Source organism: Poecilia reticulata, chromosome 11 (assembly GCF_904066995.2).
Source record: "Poecilia reticulata chromosome 11, P_reticulata-male-v2, whole genome shotgun sequence".
NCBI lineage: Eukaryota > Metazoa > Chordata > Actinopteri > Cyprinodontiformes > Poeciliidae > Poecilia > Poecilia reticulata.
The window spans coordinates 14,618,374-14,637,028 of NC_088840.1; the positions used below are offsets into that span (position 1 = coordinate 14,618,374).

The 18,655-nt window shown below is 36.7% G+C and overlaps 1 protein-coding gene across 2 annotated transcripts in view; it reads right to left on the bottom strand.

The window, feature by feature from the left end:
* Window positions 1–18,655, bottom strand: part of znf704 (zinc finger protein 704) — a 68,472-nt gene that overhangs the window by 21,056 nt on the left and 28,761 nt on the right. For both annotated transcript variants that reach the window (XM_008422044.3, XM_008422043.3), the window contains exon 3: window positions 1,386–1,489. In XM_008422044.3, the coding sequence (XP_008420266.1) occupies window positions 1,386–1,489 (104 nt within the window). The remainder of the gene's footprint in view (window positions 1–1,385; window positions 1,490–18,655) is intronic.

Consider the following 18,655-nt stretch of genomic DNA (forward strand, 5'->3'; position numbering starts at 1 on the left):
AGTTTCAGACTGCGCTCTGGATGAATATTTTTAAGAGTACTCCAAAAAATACTCTTCATCATAACTCAGCATTTTAGATATATTTGAATAACTTTTATATAATTGTGGTATATTTACCATTAAAATGATTTTAAAAGAGTTTCTAAATGTGGAAACTAACGGTTGTTCCCCCAAAGTCTTGCGACAAAAATCGGTTCTTCGAATTATTGACTCACACGGACATTTCTTGATTTTATTTTTAAATCATGTTTTCTGTTCCACTTCACAAAATAACACAAAGTAAAAAAAAAAACAAACAAAAAAAAAAAACACCTAGAGAAGTTTGTAGTTCCAACTAAACAAAACATGGGAAAGGAATACTTCTGCAAGTCGTTGCGCTTTACGTGGATGACAGAGAGAGGAGAGTCACGTAAGTTCAACTTCATTTCCACTTCACACAGACGGAGCCCGAACCTATACGGTTAACTTCCCCGTTCTGTGATTCCACCGAGACAATAACAAGGTCTTGCTTTTATAGATCAAAGAAACATTTCCTTTGAATACCAACTACAAAAGACATCTCATTTTAGCAAAAAAAGATATAAGCCGGGTGAAGCGTTGAATATCTGTGTATGTATTTAACAGAGTTAGTGAGAGAGACCCAGTTTTGTTCAGTAAACAGCTTCCCAGCAGCGAGTCTCTTCTCTCGTACTTATACTTTACAGCAGCGGTACTTTACAAAGACTTCAAAGCATCTCATCTTTGATGTAAAAAAAATAAAATAAAAATATGCGTTTATGTTTGAGGTGGAGAAAAATGAAGTATAATAAGCTAAAATTCAATTATTACAAGTGCATTTTCAAGTAAATGTCAGCGTGAACGTTCATCTAACATCTGTTGTTGCTCGAGCCTGCTGTCTTTTGTAAAAAAAGCTAATTGCACATTTTCAAACGCGTGGGTGTAACGTCAGCAGAAAAACAGCCACTTAAGACCGGGATCTCAAATCAAGTGACGGATATATGTAGAGAGGCTGGCGTCATGCTTGGTTGAAGGGACAATCTTGTGGCGGCATAGATGGAAAAATTAAAAAATTGCAGCACATGTTTACATTTTGGATTCCTGCCGCTACGTTGAGTGGGCTCAGCTCCAGCATGTGTGAGCTTCTCTGTGGATTTTCCCCAAATTCAACGATGAAGCAATCCAACAAGCACAGCAGGCAGTGGTAATCTATCAGCCGAAGCTTCTGCGTGCATTCACAAGATAACAGCTGTGAGGGAGGGAAAACATCAGCGTGGAGAGGAGCGTACAAATTACCGGGTCGGCGTGAAGCAACGTCTCCGTGTTTTGTGGACGCGGAGACTCGGCTTCCTTCGTCTAGAGCCGCGTTTGTCGGACGTGCAACTCACCGCTGACTTTGACCGGCGGACTCCTGACCAGCGGGCTGGTGGAGAGGCTCGTCAGCACCATGGCGGCCGTCACTTTGTCCATGTCCACCTCCTCCTCTGACCGTCTGTGAAACAGAACAGAAAGGGAAGAAGTCCTGAGCATCTTCTGATTCCAGACGGTTTATGTTGACCATGAGAACTTATTTGAAAACTTTTTCCACACATACTGTAAAAATTATCCTACACCATTAAACTATGAACAAAAAAACATAAAAAAAAAAATTGAAGGTTGGACTTGAGAGTGATGATGAAAAATAAAACCCAAAGATTATCTCCAGGTGAAGATTTTGAGTCAAGATATGACTGCAAAAAACAAACAAACAAAAACAAAACATAGTTCCACCTTAGAAATAGGAAAACCAGAGCTTGATGCTGCCATCTCTGTGTTTCACTGTGGGTGTGGGGTCGTTTTGGTGATGCTTTGGGAAGTTACTGTGAAATTGTTTCTCAAAATTTTAAGTTTAGTTTTATGAACCACATCTGGATGTTTAATTTGTAAATAAACCTGTAGAGCTGCACAAAGTATCTAACTGCAACATCACTGCGTGCAATGCTGCAAAAGTGCAAAGAACTCATCGGATTACATTTTTGTTATATTAATCTTATCCTTATGATTTCTGGTCTGTTTATTCAACAGCCCTGAACGCTTCAGACTGCATGGATATTTCAGTGGCTGGATGTTACTCTAAGGACATTTTGAAGAAAGACAAGAACTGTCAGGTTATTTACAATTGTTTCCATCGTTTCAATATTAACCATTTGCATCGCATTTCCATGTTTTTCTGAAATCATGCATCTTACTGATAATTTCAGTATGAACGCCGACTTCAAAAAAACACAATGAGTGCTTGTGTTTCTCGCGTCCTTCAGCCAGATGTTTCAGATAAGACGCAGACCTTGTGGTCTGCAGACTACTGCTCTGTCTGCAACATACGCCACTAATTACATTCAAGTGTTTGTTTTGTTAAGCCCTTTGTGAGCGACTGATGCAATCGCTCAGACCCCACGGAAATATCCGAGAGCCAGAATGTGGTATTTTGCAGAGACCAAAATAAATGATAAATATTTGCTTTGTCTAAGTGAAACGCACAAACCGAAGCAGAGTGGATGGGTGTCTAAATCCTCTGGCACGCACCAGTCCTACGAGTAAAACACAATCTGTGATCAAAAGAGATGTCAATACCTTCATCGCCGACGCTCTTCTACCTGAGCTGTAATCTCCCTATTAATAAGACATGCACTGTGCGTTCAAACGCGTCAGTCTTTGATGGTGCGTGGATGTCAAACCATCAAACACGATCCGTGGAGGAACATGACATCAGCCAGCTCAGATTTTCATAAGACGAGTTAAAAAACCCCAACAACAACCGCGTCTGCACTGCGACGCGTACAGTAGGAGCAACGTTGAAACAAACACCCTGCTGTCTGCTGAACAAGAAAATTCCAACCAAACCAAGCCAATGTCCGATTTGTGCAGACCAAACCAGTTTGAAGTTGCAACCACATTAAGTCACCAACTTGCTGTGGTTGCAGCAGTGGTCATATCAATGGTGATCATTTACTCCAAATATGGCGGCTCATTATTTTGAACATTTAAAGGAAGAGCAACTTTGAACCACAAACGGCTCAAACTGGTTGAAGAAATCTATTTTCAGAAGAAGACTGGATGACGGTGTGTGACTTCATAAACGCATATCTATGTATTCTAGGTGTAACTAGGTGGTTTTTCAAGATTAGTAAAAATGTTTTCAATTACACAAAAAGTTGATCAGGTCAAGTTTTTAACATACTTAAAAGAAAATGGATTTGATACTTGTGTACACGAGTTTAAATTTGAATTCTATTTGTATATTTTAATCGTAATTTCAAGAATAAATGACAATGTTTACTTTGAAAAACAAGGTCAACAGAATGTTTTGATTAAACAACAGATTGGTTCACTGGAATATTTAAAACAGAAAACTCTACAGCAACAAATAAGGGGGGAAAATTGTCATTTTGTCTGACATTTATGGCAAAAATCCACACATTTATATATTTTTTTCAAATTATCAATATTTATAAAACAACTATTGTGACCTAATATTAAGTCCAAAGCAAACAACACTATTACAAAGTTCAATGTGATGAAAGAGGTTTAATTTTCATAGGCTTAATGCTTAGATGCACCTGAAGATGAATAAAAAAATGAGTTTCACTCTTTACATACAAGGATAAAACACCAAGCCGAAGTCGTAAACAAGCAGTGAAAGCATCTCCTGCCGTTGCCAGGAAAGGCTGCCCTTGAACACACACTGAGGATGACCTCCAAGTGACGGCTTCAGAGAACTTGTTACACAAAGCCTTCAGCTTCAATGCACAATGGAGTCATTTATTTATTATTCAAGGCAAAAACATGCAAGAAAAACTAGTTTTCTGTACAGTTGTATTTTTTTTGTCCGTTTTTTTTTACTATTAAACACACTTCTAGTTTAAGGTTTGTTGGTCTTTAAATACAGATGAAACTGGCATATTACATGATGCTTAAATAACTGATTACAGCGAGCCTGATCACACTGCTCATCACGCACTGGAGAGGCGTCTCTTTGTTTCCGTTTGCTCCACTCAGACCTCTGATGGTCACTTTGTGCGTTTCTCCAAATGTGTTTATTGGGCTTTTATTTTGGCAGCCTGAGCTCCAGTGAGAACTGAGGGTCTGTGTTCCCGAGTCCAGAACTGAGGGGGATTTCCAGAGTTCCCTCCTAAACACAAACAGACCTCAGAGGGATTATTGTCAAGAGCTACTTTCATTTAAGGCTAAACAGTTGAAGCTAATGTTCAAAAAATTCCTAAACAAGGTTTTGTGTCCGTTATCATTAAAAACATGTGGTGTGGAAAAAAAATACTGCAGCAGAAACAATGATAAGTCTGTTCTATCAAACTAGACTAGTTAAATCACAGCTTTGTTTTTTGTTTTTTTTTCTTTGGCTTTTGCAATTTTTCATTGTTTGGCATCTGACTTCTTTCAGGTAATAAATGATACAGTCTGCCAAGGGTTTTTATGGGCTAATCATGAATAAATTGTTAATAGTTGTAATCTCCTCCTTTGACCTTTTGATCAGGAGTGCACGGATTGGTCAAGCATCAACTGGAAATCTCTACAACGGCTACATTCTTTAAAAACACACTTCCAGAAATCCAAACTCGTTTCTGGAGAGAGTTGAACTTCACCAAGGTTTCCCTTTGACACAGATTCTGGTCATAACCTTAATGGACAACATTTCTAGCTGCAGTCAAGGTGTTGACGGGATCAATTTTGGTTCTGTTGGCTTAATTAGACTGCAATCTCCTGCTTTCCCCTGGAGAAGTTCGCAGCCAGTTATGAAACGGCCAGGATGAGAATCAGTACAAAACGTCCGAGAACATTGTCCTGATCCATAAAACAGTGGTGTGTCTTCTCCAGCTTGGAGATAAGGTGCTGTTCCAAGTGAAGGAGTTTAGGTATCTCGGGGTCTTGTACTTTAAGAATTGCGGAAATCGATAGGCGGATTGGTGTGGCTAGTAGAGTGATGTGCAAGCTGTACCAGTCTGTAAAGACAGAGCCGAGTCAAAAGGCCAGATGATTTATGCTCCAACCCTCATCTATGGTGAAGAGGTCTGGGTAGTGACCAAAGGAACAAGATTGTTGATACGAGCGACCAATTCACTTTCCGCTGCAGGGTGTGTGGGCTCTTCCTTAGAGATAGGGTGAGACGCTCGATCAACTGGGAGGGGCTCAGCGTTGGGGCTGGCCTGGGAACGCCTTGAGATTTCCCCACAAGGGCTGGCCCAAGAGGCAGTGAGAGGGAAGTCATGATGCCCCTGATTACTCTGCTGCCCCTCTGACTTGAATCCAGATTAAGCTCAGGAGAATTCATGGATTAATGGAACTTTCCCTCTAAGATTTTGATCAGAAGTGTAAGGATTCTCTTTAAAAAAAAACTCCAGAAAAACACAAACTTTCTGAAATCTGAAAACTTCAGACAAAGAAACCTTTTAGTTTTCCCCAAAATATGCCTAAAATGTTGCCCTCTGTGAATAGAATGTAACATTACACCAAAAACATAAATCCATAAGTAATAGTTTAGGAAATGGGCACAAAACCGTTTGTTGACAGGCCCGCATGGAGCAAAGACATTATGAAATGAGAACGTGTGGATATGAAAAGGTTGTATAAACCGGTAAAAGTTAAATCCAACAAGAGCTGGTGCACAAAAAACAAAAGATTCATTAAATGATTTATTTTTACAAATCACTCGCTCGTTTAACGCATATAAGCACATCTGCTCTGTGAATTTGCAACATAATTCAAGTTGCAGGCAGACTCCTAAAACTTAGCATCTCCTCATTAATACTTCAGTTGTGATTGAATTCCATAATTAAAAGCTTATTTACACGGGCAAAGCACAAGCTATGAGGGAAGAGAGAAAAAAAATAAATAGTGTTGGCTAACAAAGAAAGAGGCTCAGCCTCCATTAGCTGATGGCTAATTTATAACCCTTTCTGCTGCTAAATATGATGTCATTACAGCTTGCACATGAATCAAGAAAGGAAGCTGCACACACAGCTGTCACTTTTCCCCGTAACCCCCTCCGCCCCGCTTTGCTGTAAAACGCTGTCCTGGTCACCTTGGGAGGGCATCGACTGACTGCAGATATTATCTCCACTGCAACAGTGTCAGAAAATAATTACCGAGAGATTTGTCTGTCTTGAAAAGCAAACGAGTCGATCTTAGGAAAACAGATTAGGAAGAGTAATAATTAGGATGTGATGTTTTGAGAGAGAGGGGGGAGAGGTGTGAAAGAAAAAAAAATCCCAAATCACATCATTAGTGGTTTTATCAAACTTAAACAGGTTATTATGTATTTAATTAACCTGCATGTGTGCTTGATGGCACTGTTAGGTGCATGATGCATGGGTTAATGTATTGCTAAGTGAATTCCGAGAAATGAGTTTCATTCGTTTGAATTTTTTGAGTCAGTGTTTTAATCTTCTCACTTTAATCATCTGCAATAAAGCGTGTTCTTGGATCTGACCCCCCGAGACTTCCTGAAAGGGACATTATCCAGGATGTATATAGTGGCATTAACACAACTCTGCAGTGGGTGTTAAGAGCTTGTTTACTAAAGCAGATTGTACGAAACAGATCCATGTAATTTAATCTTGCTGCAGGCCGCTCATAAATAGAGAGTAAAAATTACACATGAGATGCTGTTAATGTGGTTACAGTCAATGAGAGACTGACGAGACTTTCTTTCTCTAACTAAAACAAACACTTTAATTTGAACGTATGCTTTTAATGTACTGACAGTATTCAGAATAAATGGTCTTTAAAACCTTTTTATATTTTTAATTGCATCATATTTGAACAAAAGAGGTTTTTCTCTTTGCTCAGTGACTCTCAAGGAAAATATTTTCAATAAAGACCGAAAGGCAGCGTATATATTGAATCTGAGCCTAATATATTTTTAATGAATAGCTATTGCTTTAATAGGGGATAGTTGCACAATGGCAGAATAAGTTTAATTTGTGTCAACACTGACAAAATAAGAGGTACAACAAACACGTAAAAGAAAAGTTCTCAAAGTTCTCATATGTGAAAAGTTGACCCGTAACAATGACCAAAAATCAGCCTGCAGATAATAATAATCAATCGTTTAACTGACCGTTGCAGCTCCACACACAATCCCTTCAAGCGGCAGCAGAGTTAAAAAACCGAATGGGCTGATCGAATTTGATCGATGCTGTTCCCCTTTTGACAAATAAAGAGAAACGGTAGGAGGGTCGTGTCAGAGAGATGCTGATCAGCCGAAAACTCCCACACAGCTCTTAGGCGAGGTCTTATCAAGATAAAACAAGTGAGGACAAATGTGAGAAGACAAAGGGTTGAGCTGGACTGCAAAAGAGTTACTGTGTGTTTCATGTACCTTCCTGTTTGATGCAGATAATTAATGAGTTACATTTTGTAACCCATTAATTATCTATTTAGACAGAATAAGTACTGTAAAGTTTTGAAATTGTATTATCCCAGTGTCAGCTGATTTGATGTTTGTCCTAATTATGTTTCTATATGCAAATAAGAGAGCAACATTATCTGAAGCATCACACAAAACAAATAGTGGAAAAACAGTATTTCCTTTATCCCTGGCACATGACCCATCATGTCTGCCAGGACGTCGATTGCAGAAAAGACTTAAAAGCAAAGAATCGAGCATTAGCAAATCTTTCTCATTTCCAAACTGATTTGTACGCAATCATGACAACAGTCAAACATTCATAAAGACTTCTTTATGTTCATGACAGGTGTTATGTCATGTTTATGACAGAGTCATGTCAGTCTTATGCACACCCCTTCAAATAAAGTGCTACCTTTATGTTTTACCAATTTATTTATTGGCATTCCCACTCATTAACTGGTATTTTATTAATTTTTATTGCTAGCCATTTATTTCATTACATGATTATTTATTTGCAAATTTATTGACTGACCACCAGCTATTTATTTATGTCGCTCAATTACCCATCAAAAATAAACTTAACTTTATTTGAATGTATTTTTTTTATTTCATTTAATTTTCATTTATTCCTTTTATTCCTTTATCCCCTTTCGTATTGATGTATGTAGTTACACATTTACGCAATAATATTCTTCACATTTTACAGTCATGCATCAACAACAACAACACAAGAACACATTTTAATTATGCAGATCAAGATTTTAACCAAAATCCAAAGCAAGAACTAGAGGCAGCAAGAAGCAGAAGAATTTTTAAAAAGCATAAAAGCAAAAAAAGGAGAAAATCAGGAGCTGATGGATCTCACTGACACAAAAAAGGATGAAGATCACGGATTGGTGTTGAGGAAAATCCAAATCATGTGAAACTATGAACCTTTAAAGTTAAAATGTGAAGCAGCGGTACGTCGCAGTCGGTGAAACCGGTAAAACAACAGCTCCCTCTTCAGGGGTACTGATGAGTTTGGTGGGAGATCTGGATGTTTGCCAGCCTGCCACTGAAACATCTGTCTGCTTATCTGTGCCAGATGTTTACATTTGTTGTAGCTCCCCGCCCAGATGTGTGTATACCTTTAAAAGACGGCCCAAGTCAAACAAATGCAGCAAAGGAGCTGTAAGAAAATAAGGGAGACAGAAGGCGGGGCTGCATACATGTGTGTGTGTGCGTGTGTGTGTGCGTGCGTGCGTGTGAAAAGGGCTGAAGCCGAGTCCCCACCATTGTGCGGGGACAGACAGTGTCAAGTTTCAAGCAAAACACAGAGCTGGGAGAGAAAATAACAGGAGTTCATGTTACTGTGACTGTCTAGATTTGACAGATAAATGGGGAGCCAATGAAATGCCGAGTTGAGGTTGCTTTTTCCACCATGTTTTTAATTTAAAGTGGATAGTGAAAACAGAAATACATGTGGCCGTATTTCTTTTATAGGTAGTAAAACATATATTAAAGAACTGATATATTGTTGGCAAGGTAAACTCGGGTCCTGGTCCCGTGTTCTTTGTCACAGTGCCTGCTGCAACTGTAAATACATGCATTTAAGCTCATAGTCCTTTGTACACTAGGATGATTTATATTTAAAATTATTTTTATTCCATGAAGAAGTTTGTTTCTGGTAAGAACTGAGACGTCTGAGGTTTAAAGGCCTGTTTGCTGTTGCTGTAATCTTCAGCTCCGTCCACAGATTATTTATTGCTGTAGGTCATGAGCTATTTTCTTGTATCCTTGTCCTGATGTTTGACAATTTTTCTTCCTTTTATTGCATCCTGTTATGTCTTTCCGACTTTGAGGAGTGTTTAAGAACAAAGTAGAAAGAAAAATGAAGTCCTTACACAAAAGTTATCCACATGTAGTTCATAGAAGGTATTAGGTGGTAAAATGGTGCCAGTGATTTATAAAAATAAAATGAGTTCTGGAAACTTTTCCCCTAATGAGTAAATGGATTAATTGCAATTTCTTGTATGCTACATGACATTTTATATAAATGCAGTATTAGTTTAATATTTGTCTTGTGTTGTTTACAGAGCTTTTCGCACTACTGTGGAAAACACCAAGTTGTCTGAGCTTTGAACAATTCTGTTGTTTTCATTTTAAAAAAACAACATTTCTTTAAAAGATCTCTTTTTATGTTTTTATGCATTTTTTTTGTTCATCTTCTGTGATGAAAGTGACTGAAAGTTTTCTTATTTCACTTTAGAATATAAGAGTCATCATTTAGTTTCCCTTTAGGTTGAATGCAGTACTGAATTGAAATGAACTAAATCCAGTGTTTTATTGAACATTAATGAGTTTTGTCAAATGTTTTCCAAACCTCAGGTTCACAAAAATTGTTAGAATAAGGTCACGCTATAAAAAAATAAAATAAAATATTACAGCATAAAAAGTACACTTTGACTTCTTCTAAAACTATTCTGAATATTTACCAGATTACTTTTTTTATTTTACATTCAAGTTTATTGTCAGGTATTGTCTGAAAAAAAATTATTCACTTTAGGTCACAAGTTTTCAAATTACAACACTAAATGTAGAAAAAGAAAGACAACAAATGGAGTCTTCTACTTTGCAAAAAAACAGAGATAGTTTCCTGCACAAGGTAAAGAAAGTTTTTAATTTAATGTAAAGTCAGGAAAAAAAATCTGAAGAATTTCTAAAACAATCCTAAAATGTATTTTTTCCCCCTATGCCTACAGCTAACTTTGTCCTAACTCTGGCTAAATGGGCCATGGTCAGTCTTTGCACACACAGCTATGCACAGTCTGGCAGAGCCGGTTTCCATGTCACCCAGAACACTATCAATCATTTCTAATAAAGGCAGCTGAAATGCGGGGAGGGTAACAGGAATCCCCCTGAAACACAGGCCAGCGCTGCCGAGAACACCCGAACTCCTCTCTCTTCTCCAGCTCCTCTTCCTCCCTGCACCCCTGCCGGACTCACTTTCTATACTCTCAGGATCCTTCATGCATAGAAAACCTTTTTCCCCCCTACAAACACTTTGTACTTGTTTGACATATTTGCCACAGATCAGAGCTGTAGACAGTAAGGGAAAAAAACTGTTTATGAAGAGCTGGGAGAGCGTTTTGGTTGGCTTGCTTCTTTGATATTGCTTAATTCAGGGAGGTATTCTCATATATATAAAAATCGCTGGACTATGCAGCCTATTTCTTCTTCAATAAGCTCTAATAAATCTGATTTCTGTCACATAAACAGTATCAAATCAAAGGAAATCTGCTTATGAAACCCAGCTAATAACCATGAAGGGTAGATGAGTCTAAGCAGAAATATATCCAACTTCACTCAAGGTTTTAGCAAACAAAAACCCTTTCAAACACCAAATACATAATGTGTTGGATTTAAACATCAAGTTGCCTTAGTTTTCTGTGGCATATATCAAAGAAATTGCTACGCATAATATGCCATATAGGCAAGGACTGAATGCAAAGTCTTGAAAAGCACTGCCAACAGCTGCAGGTAAGTGTTTGCTGTAAATGTGAGCACATGGCATGGAGGGAAAAATGGTTTTATGGTTGCAACAGGAATTTTTTGGCACAAAGAGAGAGTGTGCTAAATGTATATTTTAGCCCTGTCATTTATTTACATATTTATTGTTGCTGGTCAAACAACAGCATACACATGTCAGTATTTCCTTTAACATTACAGTTAAATATCAGTAACACCAGATCACAACAAGTTCACTTAAGGTTGCCTTTCCTATAGAACAAGTCTATAACTTTGGTGTCTACATACGTCTTCTCTGCTCCTTGTATTACATAATATACACAAGGCTTGTGTCACCAGCACAATTTTATAAAAATTCTACTCTTTCAAAATAACCAAAATACGTTCCTTATAGTTTAAAGTCATGTTAATAAAATGCCAGAGAAAATTGTGGAGTGAGAAGAGATGTCTCTGATTTTCTAGAGTCCCATATGGCTCAATGTTTTAACATGCAATACCTGTTGAGGATCTTTAACCCTCCTGTAGTCCTAAGTGGGGATCCAGGGGACCCCAGGTGAGCCTTTTACTCTGCGCACAGTCCGGGCGGAGTCACACTGACCTCGCATGCGCTTTTATAAGTTTTTTTTTTTTGTGGTTTGGGGAACCAACAGGCCGACACCTCTACTGTTTCCCCGTTGTCCGACCGTGACATCTGCTGCGCTCTTCCTGAGTGCCACACCAAGACTGCAAGAGGATTGTACAAAATTCAATTCTTCCCAGTCAAAATGTATATTCCAGATATCTACAATGGAAATTTTTCTATCCACAAGTCACATTTCAACTATGTCAAACATAGCTTTTTTCTAGCTAAAAATAAGGGATTTTAAGACAGTTATAGATTTCTTCATATCAGGATTGCATAATATCAAGAAAATATTTAATAAAGACTTAAACACCGATATTAAGATAATTTTGTCCAGGCCTCTGTGTAGTTAAAGTGCTTTAGATTTTGATATGTCTACAATGATCATGAATTGAAAGCCTCCACTACAGAGTACATATAACTACAGAACAGCTTTATCTTCCTACCCGTAACAACATATTGATGCAGCTGGTCTCCAGCATGGTGGGACATGAGCAACATACATCCTTTCCCTTCACTCAGACACTAAATTGTGACCAAAACTGGCTTCTTTCAACACTGACAAAGAGGCTCCAGGAAGAAATGTCAGGATACCCTCATCTAGACTTTACATTATACTAAAACATGTAAAAGAGATTGGTTTTAAGTTACAGTACCTATGGGAAATTACTAATCTAATCTAACACCAACTTTGTAGTTAAGAGTGGAAGCAGAAATGCCATTGTTTAATTTGAACTTGAATTTACCTCAATGTTGTAATCATCATTTTTAATCTGTAAAATCTTCCTGTCAGATTCTTGTTTAAACAAATCAAGAAGACTAAGCCAATAAGTCATTCTACTGAACTTTTGAGGTTCGGTAACCTCGTACTGTAAACAGGATAAACCATTCTAATGAAACTGGGATTGCTTGGTTCAAACCACAGTTTGTGTTGGTGTGCGACATATCTAAAAAAATAAAGAAAATAAAAAAAAGAGAAGAAATGCACTAATCTTGCAGCTGCAATGTGAAAACGGGAAAAACATCAAAGGGCACGTAAAACTTTGCATGATACTGCATGTTATTAAATCTTTGTTTTGTTTTTACTGAGGGCGATAAATGAGTGAGATATCTATTGTACCGACTCCTCTCTCGTCGTACATCTAAATAATCCCTTTTTTGTAGACACAAAACCACACCAACACGTTCTTCTTAAGCCGTTTAAATCCTGCACACAATCTCCTGCACTAACTACAGGGTATCGGTTATTGAATTTGCTTTAAGCACTCGGTCACGAATGGATAACAATGGATGATGAAGCCATTGTGGTTGAACAATATTACTGAGAGCCACACTTGTGGTCAGCAGGTTTTAGTTGGCTTTCTATAAAAATAAACTCAAACAATCACTCAAAGATTAGACACAAAAAACAAATGACTAACTGAAAATGTGAAGTTTTTAACAACTAGCAGACAGTTACGGCTTAGGCCCTCAGGTAAGAGAAGAGATGTGACATGATTTAGCTGTAGCCAAACACACTTTATATGTCAGTGTATGTTTCTACTGTATGTGTTTGCACAGTCCAAACAGTGGACCAGATATCAATGTTGTTTTTCTTTTGTATTTGTCCTTTCCTGCTGTGCAGAGCTCCTCCGTTCAGGAAACGGACAGATTTGTTGACGTTCTGATGCACAAGTAGCCTCTTTCTGTCATGCACGTCTTACGATGCACTGTAAAAAATAAATTAAAAAACCCCAGCAAACTGTCTTTTAGCCATTAAATTAATGATAAGGTCACACGAATTTTCAATATCAAAAAAAGCAAAGACAAAAACACACGGCCCTCTTTCCTGCTTTTCCTCTAAGCCCATTTCCTTTAAATCTAATAAGCATTTTCATGCCAATCACCCCTGGGAGATGGAATATGCACCGACAAAAAGCCAGCTCAAACACCTCTGCTCCTATAAAATTGGAAATTAGATTATATATGTAAACAAAGATGGATGCACAGGGGAATAGCAATGATTTCTACTTGGACCTACCAACTTAACTTAATAAATGCACAAAGAAATCTGATTTAAAACGCCTTTCAGCTGCCATACCCCCCCCAAAAAACATTGCCATAAAATAAAATGATTTTCACATCATCTAAGCAAAGTATCTTTGAGTTGCACTGACTCTCTCGTGACCTTACCAAGTGAGTGAGTATTCAAATCTACTTATTACAATATTTGAAGGACATCTATGTGTCACTCGAGCAGAATTATAATCTACACAAGAACCTTCTGTGGTAGTCAGAACTTCTGCACAACAGCTAGAAATGCTAATCATACATCTTTTATCCAGGCATGTATTAGAAATCATCAAAGAATCTTTTAAGTCTTGAGATGTTAAAAACATTATCTTGGGCACACATTTTTTCCAATCCAAGTTATCCCAAGTAACTGGAAATTACACTTTCTTTTCAGTACTAAAAGTTGGACATTTATTAAAACAAGATTTTAATCCAAAAGTACAATTAATAAATAAAATAAATTCTGACTGATGAGATGAGAGTTGCTCAAATTATTTAGGGAGACAGAAAATAGACCATAGAGGAAATGCCTTCTAAAATATAATTTACATTTCAAATTTTGTATGTTGTTTTCAAAGAAAAACATTATTTCACATTCCAGGGTTTCCCTTATAAGCCTGGCGGGCCACCAGGTTTTACTTGTGCCCCCACCAGGCTTAGCATTGTTAATTTATTTTAGTTTTTTTTTAAAAACGATTGCCTCTTTAAAAGACTTTATAGTTGGTGTTTAGGTATTAATCTTCCAGTCTTCCAATAATGTATAACTATCAAGTGATATTTTCAAATCTCCTGTCAACTATAAACATGTTTTACCTCAAAAACATGGTGAGCAGCTGGATGACTCCCCTAGCAACCCAAGCACCGGTCTTAGCAAGTTTTCTGGGGGAAACCCTGCATTCTGTTTCCGCTATTATTCCCACATTGTGGAAATTTTAATATCAATATTTTTATTTCTACATCACATCCCTCTTGTCATCATTTTTAGGGGTTGAATGTGTGGGTTGAGTGGGAGGACATCTACATCTGAGCAGAATGAATAAATTGATCCCAGGTTATCATTGATTTTTATTTTTATCTTGCAGTAAATTATAAAAATAAAGAAATACATTTGTGCTGTATTCAGAGTCCATGTATTCTTCTTAGATTTTCTTTTATCTCCAATATAAACATATGAGGACAAAGGACAAGCCAGACTGTGAGAAGCAATGGTTTTATTCATTCAGATGAAGCGATGGTGAAGCGTCTGAAAGAAAACTGTTTTCAGATAGTGCGAGTTTATTGAGGAAAAGAGCTGCAGGGCAGAGACAGGGGCCTTCAGTGAATGTATGTGTCAGTGATGTATATAAGTCCAGATTTGTTCCTACTTCGCATGAAATAAGAGATGAAAGTGAATGATCTTCCTTGCTGCTTTCTGCCTTTTAATAAGCCTTTTGACTGACACATGTGCACGCTTCAATGCTGTGTCCTAGATTTCCAATGCAGGTAAGGGGCTCCTTTATATTTTCCGACCTTTGAAATGAGAGTGAAGACTTATAAACCCATCTGGATCAGTAGACTGATGGATAGAGGGTCTGTTTAATGCAAGCCTCAGGCTGTACATCATATACAAACACCAGTAAAAAGGAATCTAGCTAATCCTCTACACTGGTGAAAAAAATAATCTTTCAAGCTTATCAGAAATTACATATTTACATACAATCACTTCAGCCAGCACACTGTATCTAATTTTCTAAATGTTTGCGCAAAAGTCAAATATAATTAGTCTAAAACTTCTATCTCTCAAATATTGAGTTTTTTTCTGCGCCATTGTGTGTTATGTTCATACGTTACATTCACTTGACTACTATGGGTGTACATGTAATGTCTGCAGCCTGGATTTCTGGATTGTGTTAGTATGCAGGTGGTGTTGCTTGGGTCTGTTTTTCTTTTGTATGTACATGATTTTCCTTGAACTGAGCTAATCCCTTTTGTAGGTGCTATGCTTACAGCTCAGCATGGCTTCTCCTGGTGCCTGAATCAAAAAGGAAGATGTAGACAAACTCATAGAGCTACACTAGACATGCCAAGGACAGGCAGACAATATGAGCTCTATGTTTATTTAATCTTTCTGATATACAGCTGAAACACAAAGCATAAACTAAAATCCCACCACATCAAAAGGCAAGTTCGCTCAAGATTGAGTTCACTTTATAGCCCTCTTATTGAAAACCAAACAGTTGCACCTTCATTTGCCAACACAATTTTTACTAATTGGTTTAAACAGGAGTTCAACACGTTTTAGATACATCAATATATTATATATGTAAATCAATGCCCAGGTGAAAAAAAAACATATCCTTTAGTGTACTTCAAACATACTTACATTTGTGAAAGTACACTTTAAGTATACTATATATTAAGTGTACTACCTTCAAGTATCTCTGAAGTATACTAAAAATACACTTGTACCAATTTCGAAATTAGAACTTTAAACACACTTAAACATAATTGTACCAAAATACACTTTTAATATAATAAAAGTATACTTTAAGTGAACAAAATATGAATGAATATGTATGAATTTTTAAGTGCCTTAATAATCTTTTACTATTTCTTAAAATTGCATACAATAAAAAAAATATAATCATGATGTAATTTTTAAGAAAGTATCCAATCAATTTTCAGATGTGTGATGTAAAACCTTATAATCAATAGCATTAGCTCCAGTTCATATTCCAGACCAGATGGTGGCGGTATTTAACACTCATTTATTTAAAAAACGCCACAAAGAGAAGAAAAAACTTGAACGCAGGGAAGATAACAGACGCTGTTCAAATTCGCCATTTTTACTCGCATAATGCCTTAAAAGTAGAGAGGGCCTTGACAATAGTTAGTAATTTTGGTAAATTCAAGCTGGTGACGTCCTATTCCGAGTTAGACGACAACACAACGGGACAACAACCGATGGAAATGAAATGTGTGTCACAAAGGCTGCTAAGTGTTGCTAGCGTTTGCTTATTAATTATCTTCATTTAATTATAAACAGTGCAGTAAAGATATATAACTTATGTTGGTTTCTTAAATAATTTAGCAATTTTATTCTGACTTGTATGATTATTACTATAGCAATCATTCAGCTTCATGTTATAACTGCATGGAGGCTGTTTGTTGCGACTTATACTTTAATTCATAAACTAACCTGGTTTTAATTAAGCTTCATAAGACAGAGAGACTTTGATATTGTGAGGTTGTTGTTCTAACTCGTTCATCAATGATTTCATCTTCAGCATATGTTTGCAGTCTAACTAAGCAAATGAAGATGAAAGAGGAAGCCAGAGAAATCGGGTGTTAGAAAACCTAAAGACTTTTCTGTCTCAGAAGAAGCTCTGACTCCACCAGATCACCAACCAGCTCTGACGATGAACCTCCACATCATCTTCATGATGCAAGTTTGTTTTTTCAATGAGGAGCTAGCTACATTTTCAACAACAAAAACTGCTGTGTTACCAACACCAAGTGCTTAATAAACATGATTTGATTTAAAGGTAACTGGAAAGAATTTTTCTCTTCTTGTTAATCTAACATTTATCTTTTTTTTTATTATTTGTTGTTGTCCCTGTGATGGACTGGTGACCTGTACAGGGTGAACCCTGCCTCTTATCTGATGGCTGCTGGAGATGGGCACCACCAGCCCCCTTCACCACCCTGCAAGGATCAGTGTGTTCAGATCATGGATGGAAAGATTTTAAGATAGTTTGTCTCCTTAAGTCCACACTTAAAACAGCTTCATAGTTAATGCCAACATCAACTGATTCTATGACATTGCTGACTATTTTTTTCTACTTCTAACATAAACATTCAAAGACGACACCCAGAAATGTTTCTTCACCCCAGGCATCCGATCCCAATCATCATCAGTTCTTATGATGTCACATACACAGCGAGTACAAAACGTCTTAAAATTGTAAGTATTTTTTTTTAATTTGCCATTTTTTCTGTTTTCTTTAAATACCAATGATTTCTCTGTTTAATTGCTCTATTGTTCTTTTTTGTAGGTTCCTGTAAGGTGCAGTGAATAGGAATGTTCTGTCGTTGATCCTCACTTTCCTGTTTTATTGTCACACTTAAATTTTCATGTTCATGTGTTCACTTTTGATGTGTAAACTGGTAATTTATGTAAAGTTCGTAAAGCTGTGAGTAAAATTGGACAATTTTAAAATGTCGGTAATAAAACAAAATATTTGAATTACCTTGGGCATCTTGTGTAATTAATCTTTCCATGTAATTTTAGCCTAAAACAATGTAAGTACTGTAGTGTAGTTATGCATGTCATTTACAAAATAGGTACGTAGGAATAAAGACTTTCACGAGTAATTAAAATTGTAGTTTATCAATAGCAGGAAATCAAAAATAAAAATCAAGTGTAATTTAAATGCATTACTAATATATTAATAGTATATTTAAAATATATTTGAAGTATATGAAATATATATTTTAATATAATTCGGAGACAGAATTATTACACTCAAAATATATTATCAAAATATAATAATAAAGCTCTGAAATATTTAAAAAGTATACTTTAAGTACACTCTAAGTACACTTGAAGTTGTTCCAAAAAAGTACGCATAGTATACTAAAATATACTATTAGTTATAATTTAATACTATTTAAATACTGCTAATGTATACTAAGCACAAAATTAGTTGTTCCAAAATAGTACAATTTAAGTACATCGATAAAAGTATACTAAAGTATGTTAAAATTTAGAATACTAAAGTATACTTTTTTTTCACCTGGGTGGAATAGATAAAGTGAGAATGTGGTAGTAACAATTCAAGAAATACTTACAGGTATGTAGTTTTATTTTACAGAATTGCCCATTGTACCCAAATGCCCGTAAGACGGGAGGAATATAAAAATTATACAAAAATGTTTCAAACCTGTCTGGTTCGTCTTAATACCGATGACCTCAAAATATCCAGGCAGGATGATCGAGGAGCGAGATTAGAGAACAACGGGAGACATCGTAACAATTCGCAGTTCCTTAATATGCGCAACGAGCGGACTTCTGCAATTCAAAATAAACAAAACAG